This window comes from Trichoderma citrinoviride, assembly GCF_003025115.1.
Source record: "Trichoderma citrinoviride strain TUCIM 6016 unplaced genomic scaffold BBK36scaffold_12, whole genome shotgun sequence".
Taxonomy (NCBI): Eukaryota; Fungi; Ascomycota; class Sordariomycetes; order Hypocreales; family Hypocreaceae; genus Trichoderma; species Trichoderma citrinoviride.
Window position 1 is genome coordinate 1138231 of NW_020194720.1, and position 16073 is coordinate 1154303.

The following is a 16073-nucleotide window of genomic DNA, read 5'->3' on the forward strand; positions in this document are numbered from 1 at the left end:
TGAGTTTAACAGCTGAAGGCGGATGCTGAATTCATAGCTACCTATAGCCATTCCCATGATTAACAACTTCCACATAATGAGTATGACTAAGTCGCTCCAAAAGACATATAACCCAGGCAGCTTCTATGAGTCCGGCCCTGCCTCTGAAAACTTGAAAATAGCGACACGAGTCTGGGCAACACAGACCGCGACAGTGGATCCTGCTACAACGGAGTAGTTTGATCGATACTCTGGCGGCAGCCAAAACAGCGGCTTCCCGTCCTTCCTTATCCATTCATCTAGCCCCGGTCGCTCATATATACCGTAGCCACGGATCGTAACAGGTGATAATGTGGGAGTAGGCGGCCCTGAACTCTGTACCAGTTCACTTTCATCCTCATCTTCTTGCTCGCTTTCATCCTCACTCTCATCCTCATCTTCTTCCTCGCTTTCATACTCACTCTCGTCCTCACCTTCAACCTCACTTTCCCTATGCCTTTGTCTTTCGAGAAGCATGGCAAGAGTAGCTTCAAGCAATTGCGAATCCAGATCAAAACAGCCAGAGTTGCCTTGAATGCGATACTTCATCGTCGGATCGAATGATAACTGAGTCTCCCACCCAGCATGAACATTGCATATCTGGACACACTTTCCCGTAGCCATATGCCAAACCTTGATCATGCCGCCAACAGCCAACGACACGACGTACAGGCCATCTGGTGAGACGGCCACTGACCTGATACGGGCGGCGTGGTTTGCAAGTGTGCGATATGAGTGCGAAGCTTCGTTGTAGATCATGATACAACCATCAGCTGACACCGAGGCCACCCACTGACCATCCATAGAGATGGCCACAGCCCACACCCAATCACGATGTCCGTCGAAGGTACGGACACACTCACCAGTAGTGGTGTCCCAGATTTTGACTATCCTGTCCACTGATCCCGAAGCGATTCGCTGACCGTCTGTTGAGGGGGCTACTGAGAAAACCGCGCCGTCATGGCCCTCAAACGTCCGGACACACACGCCCGTATCCACATCCCAGAATTTGACTGTACGATCATCTGATCCTGAGACAACCCGGCCATCTGTCAAAAAGCTTATTGATTGCACATCATTGGCATGGCCCACCAGCGTCTGGATACAGGCGCCCGTGTGTGCATCCCATATTTTGATGTTGTCGTCTTCTGCCCCTGAAGCAACCTGCCGTCCGTCTGATGATGAAGCGATTGAGCTTATCCGACCCTGATGATGGTTGGTGCTTTCAACACTGGCGCTTATGGTAACATCCCAGAGCTTTACGTTGTAGTCGTCGGCTCCTGAAGCGATCTGTCCGTTTGACAACGAGACCACCGAACTAATCGGACCAGAGCCGCTCTCAAAGGTCTGGACACATGTCCCTGTCGCCATGTCCCATATCTTGATTGTGCCGTCACATGACGCTGAGGCAAATCGACCCTTCTCTAAAGAAGCTGTTGACGTCACCGCGGACCTATGCCCCTGAAACGTCCGAGTGCACGCCCTGGATGCAACATCCCAGAGCTTTACTGTATCGTCGTTTGACCCTGAGAGGAGCTGGCCATTTGCCAACGGGGTAAGCGAATATACTGCGCCAGTGTGGCCCTCGAGCGTCTGGCTACACAAGCCCGTAGCTAGATCCCAGATCTTGATTGTTTCATCTGTCCCTCCTGACACGACTAGGCCACTTGTCAGCGGGGCCACCGACTCCACTGATCCAGTATGGCCTCTGAGCGTCTGCAAGCATGCGCCTGTCTTCATATCCCAGATCTTGATATTTCTATCTCTCGATGCAGAAGCAATCTGATCATTTTCCAACAAGGCTATATCCATAACCCAGCCTGTGTGGCCTCGAAGTGTCCGATGGCACGCGCCTGTTGTCAGATCCCATATTTTGATACTTTGGTCATCGGACCCCGAGACGATTCGCCGGCTGTCTGCTGTAAAAGCCACGGTCTCCACTGACTTGGTATGTCCTTCGAACGTTTGGAGACATGCACCCGTGGTAATGTCCCAGGTTTTGATTGTCTTGTCGTACGATCCTGAGACGATCTGCATGAGATCTGCTGAGTAATCGATTGACCAAACGAAACTAGCATGGCCCTCTAGCGTCTGTAAACAGGGGCTCCAATTATCCTCGACCACAGGCCTATGTTGAATCCACGATGGTATCTCTCGATGGAAAGCTTTCCGTACGAGGCTCTGCGTAGGACTGCAGACGAGCGCAGATGAATAGACTTGGAGCGGAGCGATTTCGATAGCCCTTCGATTGTAAAGGACAAATCGATGCGCGTCTTGAAGGAAGCTCAGAAGCTCTCCTTCCGGTGATTTTGCCTAGAGAGGTCAGCTTTGTTTCAATTGGGCACCCAAGCATAGGAAGACTCACAGCAACCAAGCCCTTCAGCACTACTATCGAGAGGATGCCAGCCGATACTTGGTGCAAAAGGCCCAACGCCTCAAGCCAATGAAGTAAATGTTCATGCAGGAATGAACACACGGCCCCTTTTTCTTCGAGATAAGCCTCTATCGCGGACCCCTTACAAAGGTGATCGACCCAGTGTACGCAGGAATATTTGATGGCTGATAGGGGATCAGTTTCTGGCATGTTAATGCGGTCGTCAGAGAGAGGCCCAACATGAGGCAATGCATATATGTTCTTTCTCAAAATTTTGGTCATGGCCTGCAGCGAAAGGGAAACCATGGTTCGATGTACGTCTTTTACAGCGGATGCGAAGATGGCGTCTTCATTCTTGGAGAGATAATCTTTAGCGGATTGGTGGACAAAATAGATGGTATCCTCACGGATAGTGAGAAAAGATCCGCAGAGCGAGACAATGTGCCTCAGATAGTCGACGTTATCTGAAAACTCTTGACCGATTTCAATAAGAGAGCCCAGTTCTCGCAAAGTAATGGGACGATAGACGCTCATCATGACGATGAGAATTTGCTTGCAGAGGTTGCCCTCGCTCTCATCACCCTCGAGCACCTGCCCCATCATGCGTTCATATAGAGAGTCGAGGCCCGGTGGAAATACGCCGAGCATGTCAAGAACCTTCCATCGCGTGTATTTTTCAAGGTTCTGACAGACCAAAGCTACCCAGAGAAACGTATCGTTTGCGTTCTCGAGGAGGTAGTCTCGAACTCCCTTGCGAGTGATTTCGTCATAGCCCTTTCGATTTGATAGCTCTAGCACCTTCTCCCCGATGTAGATTTTCACGGCGTTGGCAATAGACTCTTCATTGAGCTCCAGGCTTAGTTTGACCTTTTTCTTCGCAAGTTGCAGGCGCTCCTCTATATGAGACAAGTTTCGACTCGACACTATCCACTTTACGCGAGCTTTGGTGCCGGAGACGCGCACGATAAGGTCCAATAGCTTTTGCTGCTCGGACACACACTCATCAAGAGCGTCGACGACCAAGTATGCGCCCTTCAGCGCTGGGTCCTCAAGAATTTTTGTAAAAATGTCCGAGAGGGCGAACCAGGTGTTTGCTCCTTCAAACAGCTTCTCACCGGCTTGGTCGTACCTCTTCCGGACATGAGAGATGAGCGAGGGCTGCTGCCTTACAAGCATAAAGATGAGTCCACGTAGAGCGGCAGTGGCATTGTTGAGTTCTTGGTCGGTGGCCTGACAAAGGAAGTAGGAGACTAGGCCCAAGCCGCTTGGTTGTCGATTCAGTTCGTCGATGATGCCGCAGAGTAGCATAGTCTTTCCTTTGCCTGGATCACCTTTGATCCAGAGCAGTCGATTTTCGCCAGAGTCCCTCCACTGTTGATATTCCGGACGATTCAGGATCCATCTGTAAGACTCTTGCAACAGACCACCTTTGGTAGTTTCTATGCGTTTCTTGTCATCTGAGGGATCAGTGAAGCGCAAGTCTTTGATGCATTGTTGATCCTCCTTTGCCAATTGGACGCTAGACTGCGTCTCCGCGTGACTAACAAGCTGATCGAGATTGGAGACCATCCTCAGGTTGGCATATACATCGGCATCATCATAGAAGGCTCGCTCGGCTTTTTGAAGAGCTGTCATATCGCCATTCCAATCGTCGAGGCTGACAATATCGCGAAGTAGCGCAAGACCACGGTTGCGGTAGTACGAACAGACGCTCTTTATCTCATACGAGAGGAGCATTGCGTAGAGGTCGACGACTCGAGTCTCCATTTCCTGTCGGACGCCAGAGAAGCCACTCTCGTTGGCATTATCTTTCAGGACAGCGCTGGATAGGTTCCAATACCAGTCCATCCTCTTGATCACGTACTCGATGCCGCTGCGGTTAGCTTCCGTTGCAGCTATGGGATTCTGAAGCATCTGTGACACACAAGTCAGCGTGGAAAACCCAGCCCTGTTCAATACTGAAGACTTACCTCGAGCGCCACGCATACACCTGTCCAAGCAAGTGCTGCTTGTGGCACGGCCTGAATCGCAGCGCTGATCATGTCTTTTGCAGAGAGAGCAAATGCTGCGCCCATGGCTTGTTTTATTCTTGCCTCTCCAGCTGTCTTATCCAAACCGTCTTGGATGAGCTGCCGCATCTGACTTCGCCTTGCGTGCGTATCATTCTGGGCAATGATGTTCTGCTCGGATGCAGTGACTTGCGTATCGAATCCTTGACCGCCAAGCTTGCGAGACAAGATCTTCTCGTATGCTTCAATCAGCGCGGCATCGCTGATTTTCAACTTGTCGTATGCTCGATCCCAGAGGCGTTCGGGCAAGCCCGTCGAGGCACTGGGTGCATTTGACGTCTCGATGGGCAAAATAGACGCGCTTGCTGCCTCATCCTTGACGGGCAAAGTAGATGTGCTTGCTGCCTCGGCCTGGCCATCTTGCTTCACCAACCCGTGCTGTACAGTTGTATGATCTTCTTGGGGGAAAAGGCGCCTTAACCGGCGGCGGACCCTCTCTCTGAACGACATCGCAGCGATGAAGAGCCCGTTTCGATGCGATACCAACAATGACCGCGACAGATCACGCTGTGCTCTGGCTGTAGAATTTGAAGACACGAATGAATTAGGCAGCTATGAGGGCGCCCAATCGCCATGGGACAAAGCGACAAGCATTCGAAGCCTTACTGGCCAGTGACAATCCAATCATACATCTTGGATGGCGCTGCATGTGCACCAATCGCCATGCAACATCGATACATGTAGCTGCATGGTCAACTCGAATTCAGACAGATACACGAGCATCGTCGTTCTCAGCAGGTCCATTACGAAAAAGATATGTCCTTCAATAGTGAATGGCAGAGGAATCGAAAAGGAAGGTTTGGATGGATAGTGGCGATACTTGGTTGACGCGCTTATGAAAAATCACGCAGCGAATGTTATTTTTAGTACTGCTACAGTCATGGTAGAGAGGAGGGCTCATGTCTGATACTATCACGATGTTCTAGTTTTGCTATAAGCTTTACTCCACTAAATAGTTTACCTATTTACCGAGTACAGAGTAACTCTATCACATATTGGCATAGAAGGCTGGTAGCCGATCTGGGGTATTGGATAGCCGCTTCCTGACGGGTCAAGCAGTGATGTGAGAACATCCGTGATGCATAATCGCTGCTTCAATTGGTTCATGTCCTTCATCTTCTTCTTATGACTCCTGTTAAAGACGTTTTAGAACATTATTTCACTTGATCACATAGAGATGGGCAGTTTTGCCATATATTCAGCATTTTGCCGTGATCCACCGCTTACAGTCAGCCCTGTCACCACTTCATCACCACTTCGTCATCCATGCCTCGTTACACGCGAAGCAGGCAAACCGCCTTGCCATGCATCAGCCTTGCTCGGTGCGAATTCGCAGTCATGTCGAAATGCCGTCGCCACTTACTTGGTATGTCTTACACAGCAAGGTGAAGTATCGGGATCATAGATTTCCAGTGTCACCACATCACTGACCGACGAGACAGATACATCGATATACCACCGCGCAACGCACATCCACCTTGACAGACGGCCCGTACCATGACGACAGCAGTCTCCAGTTCCTCTCGTCCGCCTTGGAAGGGGAAGGGTCAGGTATCTGATTCCACGTTGTATCACACAGGGATTATGACATGCTGCGAGATAAACTTTGCATCTGCGCCACATCGCGACACGCAAAAGGCATCCGCATACCACGAATTCCGATGACGACGCCATTATTTGCCATGCTGTAATGGCGCCGTCACATCGGGTTTCTACTCCGGCTTTCAGCTGTGAACACGTCATGACTTGAGCTGCTGGACGTGGTGACTTGAGTCTCGAGTGACAGACACTCCCGCGTTTTCACATGAGTGAGTGGCATCTGGCGGCGGGTGTTTCGGCATGTCCATCAGGTTGGGTGGGTGTAAGAAGAATCCACAGGCTCGGGGGCATTATAAGACCAGGCATATCCGTTGACTGCTTACAATCCTGCTTCTCACAGCACGCCTCGCCTTCGGTTGTGTCCTGTTAAGTAAAGGGATCATGATCGGCAACATGCGGCTGCAAAACGCAGGGCTTCTCGCCCTCTCGAACGTGGTACTCGTCCAAGCTGTCCCGAAACTAGTCACGCCGACGACTACTTTTTCAGAAGCCGAAACGGTGACTCCAGCAGTGGTGCCTCAGACCAATGTCACTTCCCATGGCACTTTCACGGGACCCCCAGCCTCGACTACGGGTGCTCTCTCAACCACCGTTACAGCCTCTGCGATCCCGCCTCTGCCTCCGGCTCCGGATTCATTCAACTACACTGCGGATGGCAAGCTTCACGCCCCTCAACCTGCGCCGTTTACGCCCAGCGGCGGTATTGGAACCAACGGCTCGGCTCCAGTATATCGTGTCCAAAGCGATTTCGACTACCAATCGTTAGCCTTGGCTCTGTATCAGGAATGGATTGAACTCGACCTGTTCCATTGGGGTCTGCAGAACTTCACTGTTGAAGAGTGGGAAGCCAATGGGATCAATGCCGAGGAGAGGTTCCTCATTGAGTACATGGCCGATCAGGAGATTGGGCACGCCACTGTTATCACCAACATGCTCGGCCCGCAAGCGCCGAAGCAGTGTACTTACAACTACCCGGTTTCCAACGTCCGAGAGTTCATCGACTTCAACCAGAAGCTTACGCGTTGGGGAGAGGCGGGTGTGTATGGCTTCTTGCCGCACCTGAACTCGGGACCGGCTGCTCAGCTGCTCCTCCAAAGCATCACGATTGAGGCTCGTCAGCAGCTCATCTTCCGTCAGTTCGGCGGGCAGTTCCCCATGCCGGAGTGGCACACGGTGGGAATTCCTCAGAGCTGGGCGTGGACTCTTTTGGCTCCGTACATTTCGAGTTGTCCATTCAACCAGACTCGACTGGTGTGGCAGAACTTTCCTGCGCTGCACATCCTCAACCAACCTAATCCGGCTCGCATCAATGGCTCTGATGCCTTTAACGAGACAACCGGCGGCTGGGCCAACACTCTGTCTACCCAGAACATTTCTCGCTCTGAACTCTGCTTGAACGCCACGAACAAGGCTCTGGACTGCGCGCCGGCTATTTCCCAGAATCGCAGCCTTCCCCTTTCGTATCCAGGCCGCCAGGTATTCCTGCAATGGGATAACCCAGGACAGTTAGTCGGGCCAAACAACAGCTATGTGACCACTACCAATGTCAAACAGCCCAAGTTTGCTGCCTGGGTGTCGCAGTTGAACGTTACGTATTCTCCGTTGCTCAACGTGAGCCTGCGGGACAACACGGCCTTTACGTTCCAGCCCAATGTGTCGACGTGGGATCATGATCCAGCTATCAATGGAACCATGTTCCTTGCGCTTACGGATACGAATCTCACTGTTACGCCATACAACTTGACCATGCTGAATCCGCATGTTGCGGCTCTGGCGGTGTATCAGGCTGGTTGAGCGTATAGTGTTCACATTAACCGGGCTAGTGGGTGAATGGGAGATAATAGGTTGTCGGAGGGTATATACTAAGAGGTTGTGTGTTTAGGCTTGGTTCCGGGTGATGATGTATTTATAGACTGGTGATGTATCTGAGAATATCACCAAGGAATTCGCTGGTAATCTTTCAAACATTCATATGTTGGACATGTGATACATAACATCGAGGATCCGTTCTTTGAGCGAGTAAAAAGTAACTTCGTGCCTTGTCGAAAAGTCGAGTATGATCTGTGATGCCCTGTATGCACATATGAAGTCTACTCAACATGCCATTTGCCACCAGAGGAAGGAAGTTTCATGACTTTAAGAATATGTCCTTCTTTCTTTAATAAGCGGTCACAGACTCTCGGTCAAAGATCATGGCATTACTCTCGTCGCTTATGTTGTGAAACCCCAATGAAAACCATCGCGAGCCTCAACATGAATCCCATGCCAAAGTCTTCGACGATTCTAGCCCTCTAGACTATTGGAAAAGCTCTTGAAGATTACTTATTCGTGCCGTCTTATCCACAAACTAATCAGGGATTGTGTTGCAGTTCTCCACTTCAGTATTCTCACATAGATCTGAGAAGACAACCGATCGAATCGTCCCGATCATCGTGACAATGCTCTTGGTCTAAATATTTATAAGTGAAATGGCAAGTCCCGCCTATGTTGAGCACTCGTGCTGAACAATCAACTATAGATACAAACAAATTTTAAGGACTGAAGTCTACATTTGACACTGAGGAAAGTTCCTGATCATGAAGCCGCGGAACCAAGCGAAACCCACACTCGCCATGCATATCGTATGTCCCCATTCCAACATTCTCTGCTGACAACTTGGATGTGAACAAGGTTGGATCCGGAGGATATAGTATAGAAATTCTCTGGGTTGATACTGAGGATCAATAGACAAGGGCTGACACCATGTCCACATGCCCCTGACACTGGGATTTCGCTCCGAGCCGCGCAGCCGGCATGGCGTTGTCTCCATCTACTACTGCGTGATCGTGGAGAAAGGGATTACTTATACACGTTTAGCAATGACTTGCCAAACTATCTTGCACGATTATAGCTCCAGGTGACATTGTTCAGTCTCACCACCGATGGTATCGTTCTTCCGAGGTAAAGAAATGCTAACAAAAATGAGAAAATGACTTACGTTTTCCCTTCATCTCCATTCATACACACTGGTAACCTAATACTAGAGAAATTTCCAGTACAAATGAACCATGTTAGGCCTATGCTGCAAGTGACTCAATCATCATTGAGTCCAACAGCCAATGACAACCAGATACAGTCTGCTGACCTATGGCCAGGTTGGTTACACAACTCCGGCAACTCTCCCGCAAGAAGTGTAAAAGCCAATTGAACTTTCGAACTGACCCTTGTAACTAGGTAGGTGAAGTCCATTCTCAATTTACAACAGCCCCTGGACTCAAGTCCTAATCGGACTTGACGAGCTTATAGCCTTTCCGTGACCCCCAAGACCCTTTGTTTCCTCCAATTTGTGTTTACTCAACAGATGCGTTGTCACCGCCTCTTTGTTTGAAATGTAAGACGTGCCGCAGTTTATCATCCTAGGAGTCTTTTCGGCGAAGTGTCGAGCGCCTGAGTAAACAAGATGATAGTATCCCCACCTTGAGAGCTGAACCGCCTGAGCCGCCGGCAACGGGATCCGACGTAACGGTGTCGCTCGCCAATCTGATTCCTCTGGTGCCCAGCATACTGGAAAGACCCTCGACAGTTCCATAATAGCTACAACGTTGCTGGCAACGGTTAATAATCCAAGAAGGATGAGGGCCATCGTAACCAGCGGAGCATTACGTGCAGAAAAGGGGGGTGATCATATGGACAGTAATGAGATCTGGAACAGCAAGTGAGAGAGAGATATAAAGACAGCAACATGCCCATGAACCAACGGACAGGGAGAAGATTAGCAGAAGCACAACCTTTCCCATAACCATGTGGTCAAAATCATCAGTTATTTCACTCCTCATAGCAGGCGGCCACGCAGCCGACCTGACCAACCTCCCAGCCCTCCTCTCCAACATCTCTGCAAGCATATACCCGGACCTCCGCCAAATCGCCCAAGACGTCTGGAATCACCCAGAAATCGGACTCGCAGAGCACTACGCCCACGATCGAGTCGTTGACTACTACACAAACACCAGGCCGGGCCAATGGACCGTAACGCCCAGCTCCTTCGGCATGCCCACCGCCTGGACCCTCGAGTTCGAGAACCGTCCCGCCGGCACGCCTGCGGACGCGGAGCTGCCGACCATTGGCTTCATGGCAGAGTACGATGCCCTGGTGGACATTCACCATGCCTGCGGTCACAACCATATTCTACTCGTTGCGTTGGCCATGGCCGATTTCGCGCGACAGGCGGCCATTGACCTCGGCATTCCGGCTCGCCTCATCGTCCAGGGCACTCCCGATGAGGAGAACGGCGCTGGAAAACACACTCTGCTAGAAGCTGGCGCTTTTGACAGCTCTCCCATCTGGCTGTTTGGTCATCCAGCCAACGCCAACGGCATCGTGCCTATGAACGCGCGACTCAATGTCTACTCCAAGTTCATCGAGGACACACACGCCGCTGCCGTGAAACGCGCGTATCAAGGCATGCTTGCAGTACGGGACATTGACTCAGCGTCAGGATGGCCCGGAACTGGCTCTACCGCTACGCCTGTGGAGGATGTCTTCAACGCGGAATGCAACGTGGTGCAAGGGGCTATCGCGTTTGGTCTGGAGGGGCCTTCTCTTTCCGCTGTCCAGAGTTCAGTGACCTCTTTGTTGGCAACCGGAACCTACCCGAGCGTCAACTGTTCCGTCGAGAACGACTTGAACGTCAAGACGGGCGTAAACGTCACCTGTCTGGGGCCCAGCGGCCACGCCTCTGCCGATACAAACGGCCCCCTGGTCCTCGCCATCGAGCTCTTCAGGACCTACTCCGCCACTGCCTCCAACACCTTCTTTCTCCCCGGAAACATGACGTCCAACGAGCTAGACGTCGTTTTCGACCTTCGAACCCGCTGGACCGAAGACCTCGACGCCATCGCCGCAGCCGTAGAGTCAGCCATCGCTCCCACAGTCAAAAGCACCTCCACAGACACTCCCTACCCGTCCTTCGAAGTGCCCACCCAGGATCTCGTCAGCGAAGTCATCAGACTCGTCAATCTCCCCGACTACGGATCCCAAACCGACTGGATCACCAGCCCCGTGTCGGCAGCCAGCACAGACGCCAGCTGGCCGCAAGGCAACGTCGTCGATCCGACGACTCACGCGGTGACCAGTGCGGACAGGGTCGTCTTGATGCCGTTCTGGAACCTATGTAAGGAGGGCGGGATTTGTGCGTATAACCATGAGGCGGCGTATGCGGCTGTGGCGAACACGCCGTATTCGTATCAGCAGACGGAGGTTATGGCGAGGGTGATGGCGCATTTGACGGTTGAGCTGTTGACTAATGCGACAATGTTGGAGAATGCTTTGTCCATTACCAAGGCTTGAGGCGAAGCCTGATGTGAGAGAGTCATAAGATGGAACATGGCATTTTTGGGAGTTGGAGGATATTCAGGGGTTGGTTACAATGTGATGGCGATAATGGGTTCACGCAGCTGATCATTTATCTTGGTCAGACGATTCTAATGCTATAAAAAACAAAACTACCCCTAAGTCTCTTTCAATGGCAAAAAAGAAGAAGGCAATTGTTTCCTGTTATTCCACACCGCCCAGAGCACAACGGGCGGATCTCTCGCCGACCCCTTGGCCTCTCACATTAAAGCTGGAAAACGGCAAACAGAGCCTCAGACACTGAACGTTGTACCGGGGAAAACGCGATACAGAGGCATCTAGTCTCTGCCTAAGAGAGAGAGAGGACAGTACATCGACGGAATCCCATATATCCATATTGATGACCTGTGTTTAGCCGCCTTTCAATCCACCCCCTTTTCCCACGACATTCTGGTGTTACATCGGGAATCTTCCGGCGTTGCTACTTGTATGTAACCTGTAGGCGCTTGCAAGAGATGGCCAGAGATTATATATAGTATATTTTATTCTTTATATTTCCGTGTACTTTGTCGGGGATTGGGCAGAAACCTTTCTGGACCGAAGTTTGCCTCCATCTTTAGTCGTATTAATGGGCCTGATCCGTTCCTCAAGTCTCCTGGAAAAGGGACGTTTGATAGCTCGACGGTATCTGATGAACCGAGCAATCTCTTCAATATCTAAGTGGCCTCTTTCACTTGCTCATACCAAAGATAAAAGGCTACATTTCCCTTCCGTCAAGCTAGGAAGAGATGTCACCACTTAACATAGCATGAGACTTCATCTACCTCATGCTGTTGCCACCTAACAATGACTTTAGATACATGTAACCTTGGGTTATATATACATGAATCGCCACACACACATATATATATGAGAGATCATAGAGTGAACTCGTTTCCTCATGCCAGTTGGGCATTGTGGCCTCAGTTTAATATATAGGCAAGTATGCCAAACCAGGCCCACACCACCAACTCACTATCACCATCGCACCAATCACGCAGTAGTCGAATTGTCTGTATCAGAATCAAAGTATGATGGCTCGCTTCGGTGGAACGACCGGTAGCATGGTCAGTAAGGGGCAATGAAAAAAGCGAGGCAACATTGTATAGCCATCAAGCCTTATGCTGAAAGAGTGGGAGCGTTGAGGCAGGACACCGACGAACCTTCCCAGGAGCAAAGCATCTCAGCTCCAAGCTACTACAGCACGGCAGCTGGACCCCTCCCTTCGCAGAGCAGCCGATCCGTGGTGCTTAATTAAACCGCATCTAAGGCTATGCAGGATGCTGGTAGATCCATCTCTAGGTTCAATCCAGCCTAGCCTCCTCAGCTCTCACTTCTGATGACGAAATGCTTTCGAGAACAGCCTCTTGCGGGTCAAGGAGGCAGGAAAGCGGCAATCTCGGCCAACGAAAGGCGAGGCGACAAGTTGAGGCCAAACAGCTCCCCTTGCAACCCCGCACGTCCGCCTGAAAGCCTCTTGCAACTCATATTGGGCGATATCAAAGACCAGCCCCTGTCTGGAAGCTTGGCCCCGAGGAAGTGCACAGACTCAAAAGTCGACGTTGCTGTGTTCGCGCTCGTGCTTAATCTCTCGCCGTGGAAGAGATGGCTGTCATTGTTGTACGAGCAAGCGTTGCGTACGGAGTAGATTGCGCATCGTAGCACTGCATTGCGAACAGGGCACTGCTGGCAGTGAAGAGATCCATCTGCTGCGCATGAACAAAGGACAGACGTAGTTAGTCTAAGGTATGCATCACATACGTACGTGCATAGTTCACTGCTGCCACGGAACGGCTCTGCTAGGGCACAAGTTAGGTGCTGCGCTCCGGGCTTGTATGGGGCAGCCCTGCCTCGCACCAGGCAACCGATACCGAGATGAACAGACAAGAAAAGAAAACAAAAATCACCTCCAGAGACATGTAGCAGAGGCTGATAAGAGCTGAGGTGACCTCAACCAACCGCCAGATGCGTACACGTGCCTGTGTCGGTTCCAGGATATGGCATTCCTCGAGCCTGAGACGACGTGCTTGAAGGAGCCGGCTAGCGAGCAAACTCTCCAGGCTCGTCGAGTCATCAAGAAGATCCAGACCAGGGTCCCCCAGAGACCCCCTCGCTCCTTCACGTTTTAGCGCGGAGCACAGTCAATCGTTGGTCCTGTGAGGAAGCCGAGTCGGGGCCTGTATTCGGGCCAGGCGTTCGCATATCGAGACCGCCGGAAGAGGCGCTTGGGTTCGAAGCGATCGGAGGTACTACCCGCCTCAGCCGCTCGTGGAACGTCCAGATAAACTCGCGGTTTCTAATTCTGGCAGGCAGCCGCTGCTGTTCAATGATGAAGCAGGTCGATTTCTCGATGGATGGAGCGCGAAACCGAGAGCCCCATGTTGTAAGCCTGCGGGCGTGAGCGTGAGCATTACCTGTAATACGGGTTGAGGCGTCTCCGGTGTTTGTCGCCCGCAGTGACGGACAGTCTGTCGGCTTTTGCATGGGTCTGGAGGCGAGCCGCGCACGAGGCGTAAGAAATCATCGGTAAAAGAGCAAAATGTCCGGTGTCAAGTTGAAGAGTATGAAAGGTGGTGATGCTGAGATTTCAATGTGCCTGAGGCTTAAACATCCATCGTCATGTCGCGTCACTGCCAGGTCCAGTGCTCCTGCCATTGTACTTAGTCCCTATACATTAGTATCTTGATATCGCAAATGGAAGCTACTAAGGTCGCTGTTTCTTGCAACGCCGGAAGTCTCTCGGTTCATGAAACTTCAGAAGGTCTACAGAATAAGAAAGGTATCATATTCAGGACAGTTCGATGTTTGGCATTCAACTTCAACTTGAGGAAAAGTCACTTGCAGGCCATCTTGGGACCACGAGAGACTCGCCGAACAGCAAGACGATATCCAGAAATCTTCGAGTTCTCACCGGCATTCAAGGGGGCTTGACCGGAGGTGGAGCGAGGTGTGCAAGGCGATCAATTGACTGGTAGGTAATACTTCGTACCAGCCGGCGAGATACTAACAATCAGCAGGTCTGATCTCACCTTGAATACTTGACCATGACTCCTCTACGGAGTGCCCAGGGTAAGGTAGTATCTATATGGGGTAATTATTGAACAATCAATACATACATCCAGCCATGAGGGGCAGACGCGGGATCAAAGCTGCACGGTTTGGGGCGTCTACATGCTGCACTGCTTTGTACAGGGCGTGGTTGCAGCTCTGTCGGATGCTGACTTGCGTTTACGAAGCAGACTTGAGAGCATCGCCACCAGTCCCGTTGCGGCTCCGATTCTGCTCTGTTACTGGGCTCTATAGCAGCACTATCTGCACAGTCGGATGGCTGATGAGGTTTGTAATTACGGCGCGCCATGCATGCGATTTGCATCTCGGACGTCCAATTGCAGCGCCTCTCGAGTTCTGAAGGCTGCCGGCGTGGCGTTGCAGGTTGCGTTGCTAAGGGCACAAGAAGAAGAGCGAGGATGCGTCTCGTACCGATTCTGTACTAACTGGAAGCCCAACCTGCTCGACTTGGGCCTGAATGCTGCTCCTCGATCCATAACAAGTTGCAAGTACCTGCAGGCATATCCATATCCATATCGCGCCGGTATTCCATCTGCTTCACTACCCTGCCTGTACCGTACCGAGCTTCATAAGGCAGCCAAATACCAGGACGTCGACGCAATTCGCCGTGAAGCTCCGAATTGGCCAATCGCGGCGATGCTCGATTCAGCCAGGTACGTGTATATACATGTACGCTCGCCAGCAGCGTGTCAGTCTCGACAATGCGCCCACAGCTGCATCGGCATGCAATGAAGATGCACTTGAAGTGCAAACAACTCACTCGTGCAGATGACATACAGCTACCACAGCTTCCAACCTACATGCTACATGCATGCTACAAATATGTACATGCTCAACGGCTGCAGACCAGTGGACACGGCGCCGTTTGTCTCGCCCTGTCGCCCAGGACCGTTCAACATACATCTGCCAGAGGCGCTTTTCCGTGGCAGTTTGGCGCAAGGTGTACTTGGGCTGCAAGAATTTAGCAGGCTGAAGGTAGGTGATGTGATCCATCCATGAAAGTGACGACAAGTCATCCCGAGTCATTCCCCATTCTGGGCAGGTCTTGCGCTAAAGCCATCACAGAAACTCTCGTTTCGGCCAAATCGAAGCGAGAAACCACTAGCAAGCAAGTAGTGAGTGCGACTCACACGGTCTCTCTATGGTTGGGCTTCGGGACTCCCCTGAGTCCAGCAAAACCTTGGCGAATCCAAATCTGGAGGAGAGCCAATGTAAGTGGCAAAATCGGATGGCATACGGAGTACATGCACTCGTTTTATGTGCGAGTGAGTTGCTGCTGGTTGACTTCGTACAACATCTGTCAATTCCAACTGCAAGGAGGCAAGCAGCGGGGATTCCTTCATCACCGTGCTGGGGAATTGGCTTGTTGAGACTCGTCCTAGCATCATGCCTAGCTGGGAAGCCTTGAACCAAGCTTTCCATCACACTTTTTTGAGCCGCCATATCCAGAACAAGGCGTCCGCCAAAAGCCTCTCGACATCTGTCCGCCTTATCCGCCTCCAACCATCCCAGTTCCGTCACTAAACGTCTGCCCCTGACCACTAAACGATTGGGCGGTTCAGGGCTCAGGGCAGTGC

At 51.4% G+C, this 16073-nt stretch overlaps 3 protein-coding genes across 3 annotated transcripts; 2 read left to right on the forward strand and 1 right to left on the reverse strand.

Moving 5' to 3' along the window:
- Positions 1–123: 123 nt before the first annotated feature.
- On the reverse strand, positions 124–4911 carry BBK36DRAFT_1171358 (YVTN repeat-like/Quino protein amine dehydrogenase; the record flags this gene model as incomplete). Its single annotated transcript, XM_024895561.1, has 7 exons — positions 124–200; positions 303–347; positions 465–1078; positions 1499–2260; positions 2451–4306; positions 4363–4740; positions 4831–4911. The coding sequence occupies 7 exons, from the start codon at positions 4909–4911 to the stop codon at positions 124–126; spliced, it is 3813 nt and encodes a 1270-aa protein (XP_024747232.1).
- A 1542-nt stretch (positions 4912–6453) lies between these two features.
- BBK36DRAFT_1125825 (hypothetical protein) lies at positions 6454–7854 on the forward strand (the record flags this gene model as incomplete). The annotated part of the gene is made up of 1 exon (XM_024891318.1): positions 6454–7854. One exon carries the CDS (start codon positions 6454–6456, stop codon positions 7852–7854), a length of 1401 nt encoding a protein of 466 aa, XP_024747233.1.
- A 1986-nt stretch (positions 7855–9840) lies between these two features.
- On the forward strand, positions 9841–11385 carry BBK36DRAFT_1125328 (hypothetical protein; the record flags this gene model as incomplete). The annotated part of the gene is made up of 1 exon (XM_024891274.1): positions 9841–11385. One exon carries the CDS (start codon positions 9841–9843, stop codon positions 11383–11385), a length of 1545 nt encoding a protein of 514 aa, XP_024747234.1.
- Positions 11386–16073: the final 4688 nt, after the last annotated feature.